Consider the following 12,397-nt stretch of genomic DNA (forward strand, 5'->3'; position numbering starts at 1 on the left):
AGATCTGCCTGGATGAAACCAAGGTCAGAGTGGAGCGTCCGATATCATTAAATTAGGAAATTTCCATGGCATCGCCGTTGCTAGGAGCTGAGAAATTGACAGCGCCGTGATCGCCAATGAACCGTTGCTCGTACTGATTCACGAATTTCACACTCCGTCCGGGATCGTAGAAGAGTTTGAAGCTGCGCTGGACGTCCTCAATACTGACCTCCTTCGCTTTGCGCTTCTGACTTAACAAATGCGAGGTAGTGATGATGTTGCTCGCATAACGAAGGTTTGACTCCTGCCCGATCTTCGTCAAGAGCGCGAGTGCATCCGGTGAGACGTCGATTTCCTCTTCCTGAGCACGGATTGCCAGAATCTGACGGATTTCGTCGGCCGAGTAAGGTTGTGTGCTCACAATGACAACGCGATCAAGGAAGTCAAGAGGAAGACCATGAGGAGATGTGTATGTGGTGCCGCGAATCTTGGCCTGGCCGCGATTGCTTGCCATGATAACGATGGGGGCAAGCTCTGCCTCGAGCGCACGGTTAATGTACGAGAAACATTCAATATCCAACATGTGGACCTCGTCGATGAACAAGACACCGGGAATGATCTCGGCTTTGCCTTCTTCTTTCCACTCGGCAACCTTTGTGTTGATTTGATCCCGGACCTCACTGCGGATCTCGCCAGTGTCTCCGGAGAAGAGAGCCAAAAAGCCTTGCGAGCGTGAATTGATCACATCAATCTCGTGCAAGCTGACAGTGTGAACAATCTCCTTGCGAACTTGCAGCTCACCCTCAGGGCATTGGACAAACTTGGTGTCGGCACCCATAGCATCGTAGTCGCGTGAGCGAGCGTACGAACGACCGAGTTTAGTGATCTTACCAGACGACTTGTCGATCGAGATGACATCGCCTGCCATCACACGCTCTTTGGTCATGGAGTCAATCATCTTAGTTCCCATGTCGTAAATCGTTTCCATGTCGGTGGTTTTGATCGTGAGCTTTCCTTGTTTATTGCCCTAGGCTTGTCAGCGCGTGCTCACACTCGATCGGAACTTTTTAATTCTTATAGCCTCACTCACACCAGTGACACTGCGATCGATTTGGATCTCAACAACTTCGCCCTCAATGATTTCGCTCTCCTCTTTGATTCTCACGCCAATTGACTTTCGGAAGGCCTGCGTAAGAGCTTCGGTTTTCGACATCTCCATTGAGAAAATCTCCGACGATGCCAGCATTGTAAATGGTACATCAGACCCAAGCGACTGAGCCATACCCATCGCAATAGCAGTTTTACCAGTGCTAGGGGGTCCTGCGATCAACATCGCGCGACCTGCAATCTTGCCCTCCTTGACCATCTGAAGAATGACAGCTGCAGCTTTGCGCGCTTTCTCTTGCCCAACAAGTCCCTGAGAGACACCGCGAGGTTGTAGAGAATCGGCATCGACACCAAGACCGCGAATGTGTGAATGGGCCGCAATAAGATTGAGACCGCGGAGCTCCTTGCTTTCCGCGACGGTGGAAATTGGCTGATGAAAGGCTCATCCGTCAGCGTACGTATACATGTGTGAGATAGTGCGAGACTTACCACAGCCATTGTGAAATACTTTGTTGCGAATGTGCCTTCGCTGAATCTGTCGGTATAACTGGAATCCAAAAACGTAACAGAGCTCCTCCGAAGAATTGAGCCACCGCCGCGCGGAACCTTCGCCCCTCACCGCCCGGCAATTATCTCTCAAAGAAAAGGTTCTTGCCTGGCCAGTCGATTTGACATTCAATACAGTACGAGCTAGAGACCTCTGACCGAATATTCTCGGGTGTGTTCATCAGTCAGACGATTTGAGAAAATCTGCGCTGTTTCGGCTGGTTCGCTTCAATCTTGCTTGGCTGAATTTCACGTCGAATATCTAGCGGCTTCACGCACACTGCAAGTCGCGGTAGTATCGTGAGCTCAGCTCATCTGAGACTGGCTGCTAGGCCTCGAAAACTGCGCGAACTTGGGACCTTTGCTGTGGGAGAAGAAACGTACCTTCTACACATGGAAAATCCCTGAGGTACCCGGTAGAGAAGAAAATGAAGCCAGTGGACACACCTCCAGGACCAAGTTTTTGCTCTCCATAATGGATAATGCTTCGACTTATTCAGGACACTCAAACCAAACGTCAAGTGCCAAGTCCTGTCAAGGAGATCCTCGATTACGCCGCGCGACTCAGAGACCGTCCATGAATGCCTTTCACAGCCCATTCGCATCGCAGGTTGCGACTCCAGCAGAAACGCCCAATACGTCTCTTGCCTCCGACTGCGCCGGACAGAACACCGATCAAGCCCAGTCTCTGGGGCGTATGAAAAATAGCGAATGGACTTCGGCCCCTGGAGCTCTGCGCGATTGCACTTTACAGCCAAACTCCCTGGCGTCAATCTTTCTGGAGCTTTCAGGTCTTGCTGCTACAAAAGCCCTACACGAGAGAGAAAAGGAGGCATTACTGGAGGAGAACGTCTCCATCAAACGGCGCCTTGAAAAGGCACAATCCAGGGACGCATTCCCAATCATAATCGAGAATGCGCAGGCCGAGGAAGCCAATTCGAAGTTCAAGTTGCGAAAAGTGCAATCTAAGATAGACGAAGCAGAGACGGCGCGACGAACCGTCGCGGTCTCTCTGAATGAGTCTTTACGCGAGCTCTCTTCCAACAAACCAGGATCAGACTCCAGCTTAGCTCTCGTCTCTCATGTTGCTCCTGACGAGGAGAACAGGGTCGCGATGCTCGAGGCAGAGAATCGAAGAATTAAGGCCGAGTTACAGGAAATAAAAGATCAGATGCTGCAACAACGTCTGAAGACAGACGCCGCGTCGCCAGCTTCCATCTCGAAGCTTGAAAAGTCCGTTGAAAATCAGGTCGTGAGTAACCAAATGATCAACAAAAAGTTGCGAAGACTAGAAGAATGGAGAGAGAACATGGAGGGCGGAAACGAAAGACATGGCATGACATTGTCAGGACACTCTATGAATCTCGACTCGCTCCAACATGACGTGAAAGCGGCCGACGGAAAGGCCGTTGAGGCACATAGGCGCGCGGAGGCGTTGGGTGATCGCCTCACTGTCATTCAACGCGAAATTACGTCCCTACGAACCTCGATCGATCTTTACTCTCCTTCTCGCCAAGATTTTGAGAAGACCATGAAAGCCGCGGAGTCAATTCTACAGCAAGTTCCAGACATTACCGCGAAAATTCAAGCGTTGGACTCTCGATTCATGGCATTCAAGCAAAGCCATGATGGTAAGATTCATCAGCTTGCAAGCGATATTCGCACGGAAGAGGTCGCGGCCAGAAACTCTCAGAGCAACGCTGCCTCAAAAGGTCGTCTTCCTGATGATGTCAAGAACGCCGTCGAGAACCTTGAAACCAGCCATAAATCATTACGGAATACCGTGAATAAGCTGCTCTTGGACATGCCGCAAGTGCACAAGTGTCTGGCTATGCAGGAGTCCATAGTTGCCGCTGTGCGCTCTTTGGAAAATCGATACTCCAACATCAATTCCGAAAACTTGGTGAAGAACATGGCCTCTGCCATGACAGAGATGTATCCTTGTATGCCGCAAGCCTTGGAACAGCTTCATCAGCTCAAATCTTATTGTACTCAGGAGATATCTGCACTCAGGGCCAATGAAAAGAGACTCCACGCGTCAGTCGATTCGAGATTCGAGCAGGCTCAGACGGGCCTCGATGCCAAGCTCCTCCATCTTCAGAAAAGTGTCAATCAGCTCAGCGATAGTCTCAAAGAGCAACTTGAAGACACCTGGGAGTTCAAGAACAAGTTTCAGACCCACGCGGACGCTTTTTCTGAACTCGCCGAATTGATTCCGGAAGCCCAGGGGCAAGCGGAGAAGATGAATGAAGCTTTGACGAACTTTGGCAAAATTTCTCAACAGGTTCTTAAATTCGAGGAATACGTGGCGAATGAGGAGGCCAAAAACGAGACACTTGACCAACTATCGGAAAAGCTACAAGCATTATCACAGAGTGTCAACTCTTCAATGTCGAATCACATGAATGACAGCGCCCGTCTCTCCGATCAAATCGATCATCTGACCGCCAACTATGAAAATCTCGAGGCCAGTCTCAAGGCACAACATGAAATCATCAGCGTCGAGCAAGGCAAGCGCATGGCCGAGTCTTCGCGGATTGACCATATATGGAAACAAATCAAGCTTGAAATTGAGAATCGGAAGGAGCCCGATCAAGTTTCCGAATTGTCCATGAAGCTGGAGTCTCTTGTATCCAACGTGCGCTCTTTGCAGACGAGACTGGACAATGAGATGAAGGTAATCATTGAGCGCTTGGAACACTCGGCATCTGCCGGTGAACTTGGCGCGTTCAAGAACGACGCACTTGCTCGGTTTGAGAAATTGGCAGCGATACTTTCCGCGACATGCAGCGATCCATCGTCCCCAGGGGAGCAACAGACAACTAGCCCACCATCGGGCCGGTTGCTGATTTCGAACGGCGACGGCATTGATTATCGGATTCTCGGCAGTGCGGCTCGGAACAGTGAGCGGGAGCAATGGTCAGGCTCTCCTGTTCCGCCTCCCCCACGTGCAGAGGTTGGTGACTATGAATCTGTTAGCTCAGATGACGTTATGGAACAGGAGGAAGTGTGTCCCTCATCCCCCTCTGCAAGCGGGAACAACGCCTCTGTGAGGAAAGCAGCCGTGGATATGCCAATAGCAATGCGGATCTCAGAAGAAGGTCGGGCATGGTTCAGAAAGGATCCCCATAGCCCTACTTCAAATGGATCGCCATCTCCCAAGACATTCAAATCCGAGCCCAAATCGTCAGCACTCGCTGGCGAGAATGCTGTATGGCGCGCTGAATCTGGTCCGTCCAGAAAACGTCCTCGTCGTAACACCCTTTCAGATGACGGACATCGGTCTGGGACATCTTCGACTTTCCGCCCATGGAAAGGCGTGGGTGCCTCAAACGAGAGCGAGGCTGCAAGGTTGAAGAAGCAAAGGAAGAAGGAGAAAAGAGAACGCAAAGAGCAGCGAAGAAGACAGAAAGCTTTGACAAAATGATTGATCGACGACCACTTCTTTTTGTCGGCGCGTCGATTCGGGTTCTTTGAGAAGCGTGTTTGTTATTTCTATGTTATCCTCGGGCGCCTTATACCCACAGCGTTGCTGTATCAACACATGTTTATTTTACAAATACATATGAGAACCAGAAGTTATGTCTACCTCGTATTGGTACTTACCGTGTTCTTGGGAGGGTAGCATTTCACTTAGGACGATCTGATGAATTTGAGCACCGCTACACGAATCATTAACACCGCGTCTGGCTTGATCTGCTATGAACGCTGAAACATACCTTGTCGGAATCCCTCTGGGTTCTCTGAGATTAGCCAATGTCCCGCCTCCACATCGGCAATTTGCGCGTTCGGGAAGAACTGCTTGATTGCAGGCATGGTCTTGTCCGAGACATAGCGGGATCTTGTGCCTCGGACAAACAACGTAGGACCGTCATATCGCTTCCCCTCGGATGCGGAGAACGGGAAATCCGCCATGTTATCGAGAGCGTCACCGATGACGGACAAAGGCACACGGAACTTGAGAATGTTGTCATCCGAGCGAACGAGATTCGTCAACAGGAACTGACGTATTGGAAGAGACTGAGAGTTTCCAACGTCAACGCTTTCTGGTCGATGTTGAGCCTAGTTACCCTGAATTTGGTCTTACCTCCTCGTATTCTTTCAAGATTTTGTCTGCATCTGATTGCTTGGAGACTTTTGCCTCCTCTACCTTTTGCATGCCACGGACATACTTGGGAAAGTCGCTCTTCAGAGCAGCGTTGACAGGGGCATTGTCAACGGAAATCAGCGCGGAGACGCGCTCTGGAGATTGAAGTGCCACCGTCATGACGACCTTTGCGCCCCTATTGCACCTCTAGAGTCAGATGTAGGACAAAAGGTGGTTCAGGGGGACGAAAGTACACCGGCAAAAGGACGACTGCACCACATTCGTGATGTTCATACTGTTTGATCAGGTACTTTTCGCTTGTGAGAACTTACATAGAGTGGCCAATCAGTACGGATTTCTCAAGTTTCTGTTGGTCCATGAACTCTTGCACATCTTCGGCCATGGCACTATAGTTGTGCTCCGGTGCATGGAACGAATCTCCATGATTTCGCAAGTCCTAACACATGGTCCATTAGCATCTTGCGCTTTGCCCGCTGGGTCGCTTTGCAAACTCTAGCCAGGTAACCGCAAGCCGGGTCATACCAAATTGTAGATGCGACATTTCAAGTCGCGAGCAAGAGCCCTGTACATGATGATCGTAAGCACTGTGTCGTTCTGTATCTGCATCCCAGGAGTCATTTACTTGCTGATCGTTCGGTTGTTCTGCTTGGAACCAAACAGTCCATGGAGAAAGACGATCGGATCCCGTTGAACCGCCTCGTTTTCAGGGCCAAATACTTGGAAAGCCAATTCTCTGCGGGAGACGCGAGCTGTGGAAAAGGCACGCAGGCCGATAGGAGCGTAAAAAGATATACGGTTGAGCATCATTCTGCCGAGGGCGTTGCACCGCTTCTTAAAGACAACAATCGCTCGATCTGTACAATTATAGACCCATCTCTTGTTGACGCTATCGGTTGGGATCCTCAAGTTGTGATAATCGTGATTGGTGCCTCGTCAACCTGAGGCCTCCACACGGGGCTTAGGTGACTAAGGATGTTTATACCTCCACTGGTCTTGTCCAATAATGCGTCGATTAGCAGGTTCCCAAAGGTACGGGTCGCGTACGAGATCACGTGATCGCTTGGGTCATGTTTATTCCCCGTGGAAGATGTCAGTGACGTCATCCCCAGAGGACCCCATGGAGAATTCAGGCACATCTCCGAGCCCGCATCGCCTGTTGTAGAAGGCTCGAGCTCCTTATGGACATAAGAGAACGTCGGAAATAAGAAGGTTGGTCATATGACCACAGCACCATCTCTTCGTCCCCTTTGTTGCCTTAAGAACTGCAGGTGGACAATTTTGTCGATAGTCAATGCAATACATTCGTCACTTGAATGATTGTTCCCGCAGGATGGACATTTACGGTTGCTGTGATAAAAGAAATTGCAAGGTGAGGGGAAACTGGAACGGGTTGATGAGATGACGCTTTCTACTGCATCTCCAGTTGGTCCGAAGAAATTGTGATGACATCGAGGATGACAAATACACTATAAGTACTAAGGTACCATAAGTATCCACGGCACCTTAACTATGATCTCCTTCCTCCTGGTGTGAGAGTAACTTGCCCTTGGTGACAGAAAGCTGGGTAGCTCCAATTGTTTTCGAGCCTCATTATCGAAAAGTTAGATCATCTTATCATATCTGTTGTTGTCATTCTTGCCATCGCGATAAGAGGATGTCGTCCCACGTAGAGCCTTACACTATCTCCGTACCGGAGGCGGATCTCGACGACCTCAAACAGCGCCTTCAGTTGGCAAAATTCCCGTCTCAGCTGGAGTGTGCATCACCAGAACAGGACTCATGGGAGTTCGGCGTACCGAGCAGCGAAATACAGCGGATCGTCAAGTACTGGAAAGACGGCTATGACTGGCGAAAGGCCGAAGCCCATCTCAATGAACTGCCACAATACCACACGGACATAGAAGTCGACGGCTTTGGCGCTTTGGACATTCACTGTGAGTTTATCCACTTGATATTGAGAATAAAAAAAAAGCGTTCTTGCACTTTTGGCCAACGCTCGCAGTTATCCACCAGACCAGCTCAAAGGAGGGCGCCATTCCTCTGCTTTTCAGCCATGGATGTGAGTCGATTTCTCCTCGCTGTCAAACGCGCAAAGTTACTAAACAAAGCAAAAGGGCCGGGATCGTTCATCGAAGTGACGAAACTTCTGCCTCACTTTGGTGGCTCGGGAGACTATCCCGCATTCACCATCGTCGCCCCGTCATTGCCGAATTTTGGATTTTCTTCCGGTGTAACTCGGCGTGGTTTCGGTCTGAAACAGTACGCCGAAACATGCCACAAGCTCATGTTGAAGCTCGGATACAGTCGATATGGTGAGATTTCGCTTTCATCTCTGCAATTTGACGGACGGCGTTGTTCACCACCGTCTTCTACAGTGACCCAAGGTGGAGATTGGGGCTACGCGATTACCCGGGCCATGGGCCTTCTCTACCCCGAAAGCTGCAAGGCTTCTCACATCAACATGGTGGTGACAGAACCTCCGAGCTGGTACAACAGCCCCGGCTTGGCTTTGAAGCACGCCCTGACACCTTATACCAAAAGAGAACAGGCAGGATTAGAGCGATCCCAATGGTTCCGTCGAGAAGGGTACGGATACAACTTTCTGCAAAGTACAAAGCCGCAGACGATCGGAACAGCACTGGCAGACAGTCCGGTCGCGCTACTTACGTGGATTCTGGAGAAGCTCCACGACTGGACAGACTCTTATCCCTGGACAGATGATGAGATTCTTACTTGGATCTCAATCTATTGGTTCTCCAAAGCCGGACCCGAGGCCAGTGTCCGAATCTACTATGAAGCAGCACACCCTGAACCTGTCCATGGAGTTCCGTATGAGCAGTTCAAGACATACATCCCTGGTGTCAAGCTGGGGGTCGGCCATTTCCCCCGAGAAATCTCGATAGTGCCGTCGACGTGGGCTTCGGCCTTGGGTCCTGTGGTGCAACAGACCGAGCACGACAAGGGAGGCCATTTTGCAGCCTGGGAAGTTCCCGAAGCGATCGTTGAGGATTTGCGGGCAATGTTTGGGAAAAACGGTCCCTGCTACGGACTTCTTTAAAAGGCGTCGGGTCAGTTGTTTTCTGGGGAAGAACGTCTAAGTATGCAAATCGCGCCAAAAATACCATCAACCGTAATTACTAGATGAGCGGTGGCCTACAGGTTGGGTGCAAGCACCGAGGAGCACGAATACATGTAGGTTATGGGCTTGTCGTGTTCACTCCCATATTCAAGGGGCATACTCCATCATTCGATAGGCATTCGTTCACAAATCAGGGTCTAGTTTGATGGAGATGGGGAGCGAAGTTCATGTCAAGTTTCTAGGCTCAATGACTATCGGATAGTAGTTCGCTAATCAATGTTCCTTCCAATAATCAGCTGGCTCCAGCGCTGTGTCTTCTTTCGAGAATATGACGAGACTGAATTGAATTAAGGCTTCACTGCGTCCCTTGCTTGGACTACTTCAATTAATTCAGCTGTCCACTTCCAACGCTTTGAGGATAGGCGGGCCAAGATTACTTCTCGCGAATAGAATGCAGCGTCGCAAGATGACAAACATATCTGCGCCACGCTATGGCGCTGAGAACTAGCCCAGCTCCACCCAACCCTTGCTGAGTCGACTGTGCTGTTGACGATCGGGTTGCCATATCTACCAAACTGTAGAGGCTTGCGCCACGGACGTCGGACAAAAACAAGTCTTCAAGTTCCATTGTTACTAGCCTGATTTCTCTCGTGAGTGATCAACTTCCCTCATCCATACTTGATCAATTCATGCAAAACAACTCCCGAGCGACAGATCCGATCGAAAAAAAAAACAAGAACAATGATGTGCAAGGACCGCACGGAAAATGCCATGGACCACATGGGAGAAATAGACTATACAATATACATAATTGATCAGCAGTAACTTCCCATTCTGTAATTCAAAAAAAGCTCTTTCAAGTCCGTGCAGTCGTTGACTGACGGCGTTCAGCTTCCCAGGTTGGCAATGGGCCGCGAGAGGGGGGATCCTTTTCTGATACGTCTCCGGATGCTTCAACTTGTCTTCCATTTGGTGCCGTGATATACCTGCTACGGTCATATTAGCCGAATCCATGCAATATTGTACCATTAAGTATTATTCTTGCGCCTGTCATGTCCACCCTCGGAAACATCTTTGAGTGCTGACTGTGTATGATCTGCGATCGAACCCACCCGGCCTGAACCCGGATTCCTGGTCACTGCTTCGAAGTAGCTTGCAGTTTGCCTGGTCGCCAAGGACCAGGCAAAGCCACAAATGGGGGACTATGACAACCCTACCACCATGCCAGTGATTGTTTTATCAGCATGTTCTTTTCCATCCCGTACTTTTGCGAGGATTTCACACCTCGGGGTAATCGGAGGGGTTCCGCCTCATGAGTGTATTTGCTCACAGTCCGGATTTCCATCAAAGCCAAGTCCCTTGCGGAGATTATGAAGCACTCGGCAAATATTCAAGTGCCTTGCGATTGGAAATTGGACTACACATGGGTGGCGTACTCGACACTCCCACTCAATGCACTGTGGACGGAGTCCTGAGAATGCGACGAGCGGCTTCTCCGAGCTCCTTCTCTGATTTAATCTCCTCATCTCTCCCGCGTCTTCAGAGCAGATTCGCTCAAATTCAACTTCCTATCAGCATGCAAGTCGATCCAAATCAAAACAAACCAGTATATGTGCATAGTCAGATTGTTCGCCACGGCGAGCTAGGCTGCTGATACATGTAACTACCGAATGTGACGTATCGACAAGGTGCAGGCGGACGGTTCCACCACAATTCTTGAACATCCCCTGTACGAACCGCAATAGAAGAAAGAAAAGTTTGATAAGTAGCCCAAGGTCAATGTGCACAAACATCAAGTCTGCAGTACAAGCTAAAGTTTTTTTTTCTTTCCCACAAAGTTTGTCTTTTTGACTTTCCTCATCTGCGAAATCCATCCCACTGGGTGCCAATCTATCTTTCCGGCCGGCCTGTTCGCCAATATAACAGAGGTCCTGAAATGACACGTCCAGAGCACTACCTCAAATTCGTTCTTGAGTCTTTCGTATAAGACTTTCTGCCTGGGACTTGCTTAGATCACGCTCAAGTGATTCCAAATACTCCAGTGGGGACAATTCCAAATCATTCTTTGATCACGTTCTCCTCGTTGCTGCGATAGTGACTCTGTGGCCATGTCCTCATCAACGCAATCCACCGGTCATACCTGGACCGAGGGCGACTTTGAACATCCGAATCAGGGAATTCGTCATCGCCTGATTGTGGCTCTTGTCTTTGCTTTCACATTACCTACTCTCGCTGTCGGCCTGCGCCTTTGGGCCCGAAGAATTACCGGGAGTAGGTTATTCCTGGACGACTATTTGATCATTGCTGCATTAGTAAGATACCGCCAATCATGGGGCCATCTCGCAAATACCCTAATCGTATCTGCTGCAGATATTCAAGTATGGATGTTCGACAGGCTCTGCCGTTTGTGAGTTGCAACCTTTGTTCGAATCTGCTCTCAGATCAATGACGAAGCTAACTGAAAGTGATAAGTGCTGTCAAATGGCTTGGGCTCACACATCCAGACTGTCCCCAAAAGTAATCTGGAGACATTCTTCAAGGTAAGTTTACACAGCTGCTCCTCCTATTCCGGGACACCCACCAATGGCATCGGTAATTGACTCAGTCTTTCCTTAGGTTGGCTGGGCAAATCCATTTGTATACACTACGAATGTGATGTTGATCAAACTGTCCATTTTGGCTCTGTACCGACGACTATTCTCAACCAAACTCATGGCGTTCGGCGTTTACACTATGAGTATCTTCGTCGTCCTGTGGACGGTCAGCATCTGTGTTGCCGCCACTTTGAACTGCATTCCAGTGGCTAGATTCTGGGATCGTTCGCTTGCCGGGGCTTGCATTGACCCTGACAAGTTCTACTACGGGGCGCAGATCCCCAATATTGTCTCTGATGTCATCCTACTGCTCATGCCACAGGGGTTGGTATGGTCGCTGCCTGTGGCCAAATCTCAGAGGTTGCTCCTTTCATGTGTGTTCATGGTGGGCGGACTGTATGTGCACTATTCTTGAATTGGTCTGTGGTGGGAAAACATTGCTGACCCCATCACCTGAGTTAGGGCTTTGATTTTCGACATTGTCCGTTTAGTAGCCATGCTCAACTTGACAAAACAAGGCGATGATATTACTTGTAAGTTCCTGCGAAGCTCTTCATACCACCCTGTCTCCATCATTGCCATCTTCTAACAAATGTCGAAGACAATCAAATGCCCGTCGTGATGTGGACGTGCACCGAAGCCGGCGTCGGTATCATCGCCGCATGCTTACCAAACCTTCGTCCGTTGTTCTCAACCAAAGGTAAAGGCTTCTGGTCCGTACTACGGTCTTCCCGCCGCGGTTCACGCGGCTCATCTAAGGGGTATTTGAAGAGCGGGAACAGCGCGACCACGAATTCTAGCGGAGGGCGAAGCTCCGTCAAGGGTCCGGTCGATTCTTGTGTCGCAGAAGAGGGAATCGAGATCCACAGCTATAGCAAGATTGTTGGGGAATCGGGAAAATAATGATTTTTGGTGGAGTAGTGGAACTGGCCGATCAACGGTAATCCATGGAGAGGGTTGGCTCAAACAAGGAGTCGGTGGAAA

The 12,397-nt window shown here is 49.8% G+C and overlaps 5 protein-coding genes across 5 annotated transcripts; 3 read left to right on the forward strand and 2 right to left on the reverse strand.

Annotated features, from left to right (window-relative positions):
- Positions 1-52: 52 nt before the first annotated feature.
- On the reverse strand, positions 53-1,584 carry rvb2 (RuvB family ATP-dependent DNA helicase reptin; the record flags this gene model as incomplete). Its single annotated transcript, XM_056931748.1, has 3 exons — positions 53-1,006; positions 1,070-1,516; positions 1,576-1,584. 3 exons carry the CDS (start codon positions 1,582-1,584, stop codon positions 53-55), a joined length of 1,410 nt encoding a protein of 469 aa, XP_056793779.1.
- A 523-nt stretch (positions 1,585-2,107) lies between these two features.
- N7539_002146 (uncharacterized protein) lies at positions 2,108-5,059 on the forward strand (the record flags this gene model as incomplete). Its single annotated transcript, XM_056931749.1, has 1 exon — positions 2,108-5,059. One exon carries the CDS (start codon positions 2,108-2,110, stop codon positions 5,057-5,059), a length of 2,952 nt encoding a protein of 983 aa, XP_056793780.1.
- A 272-nt stretch (positions 5,060-5,331) lies between these two features.
- N7539_002147 (uncharacterized protein) lies at positions 5,332-6,547 on the reverse strand (the record flags this gene model as incomplete). The annotated part of the gene is made up of 5 exons (XM_056931750.1): positions 5,332-5,652; positions 5,720-5,915; positions 6,052-6,176; positions 6,263-6,302; positions 6,363-6,547. The coding sequence occupies 5 exons, from the start codon at positions 6,545-6,547 to the stop codon at positions 5,332-5,334; spliced, it is 867 nt and encodes a 288-aa protein (XP_056793781.1).
- Positions 6,548-7,394: 847 nt separating this feature from the next.
- On the forward strand, positions 7,395-8,798 carry N7539_002148 (epoxide hydrolase family protein; the record flags this gene model as incomplete). Its single annotated transcript, XM_056931751.1, has 3 exons — positions 7,395-7,674; positions 7,743-7,799; positions 7,855-8,798. 3 exons carry the CDS (start codon positions 7,395-7,397, stop codon positions 8,796-8,798), a joined length of 1,281 nt encoding a protein of 426 aa, XP_056793782.1.
- A 2,129-nt stretch (positions 8,799-10,927) lies between these two features.
- Positions 10,928-12,316, forward strand: N7539_002149 (uncharacterized protein; the record flags this gene model as incomplete). The annotated part of the gene is made up of 6 exons (XM_056931752.1): positions 10,928-11,131; positions 11,190-11,226; positions 11,292-11,359; positions 11,436-11,809; positions 11,876-11,946; positions 12,015-12,316. The coding sequence occupies 6 exons, from the start codon at positions 10,928-10,930 to the stop codon at positions 12,314-12,316; spliced, it is 1,056 nt and encodes a 351-aa protein (XP_056793783.1).
- Between the last annotated feature and the right edge of the window lie 81 nt (positions 12,317-12,397).

This window comes from Penicillium diatomitis (genome assembly GCF_028827545.1).
Source record: "Penicillium diatomitis strain IBT 30728 chromosome Unknown utg000002l_segment0_segment0, whole genome shotgun sequence".
NCBI lineage: Eukaryota > Fungi > Ascomycota > Eurotiomycetes > Eurotiales > Aspergillaceae > Penicillium > Penicillium diatomitis.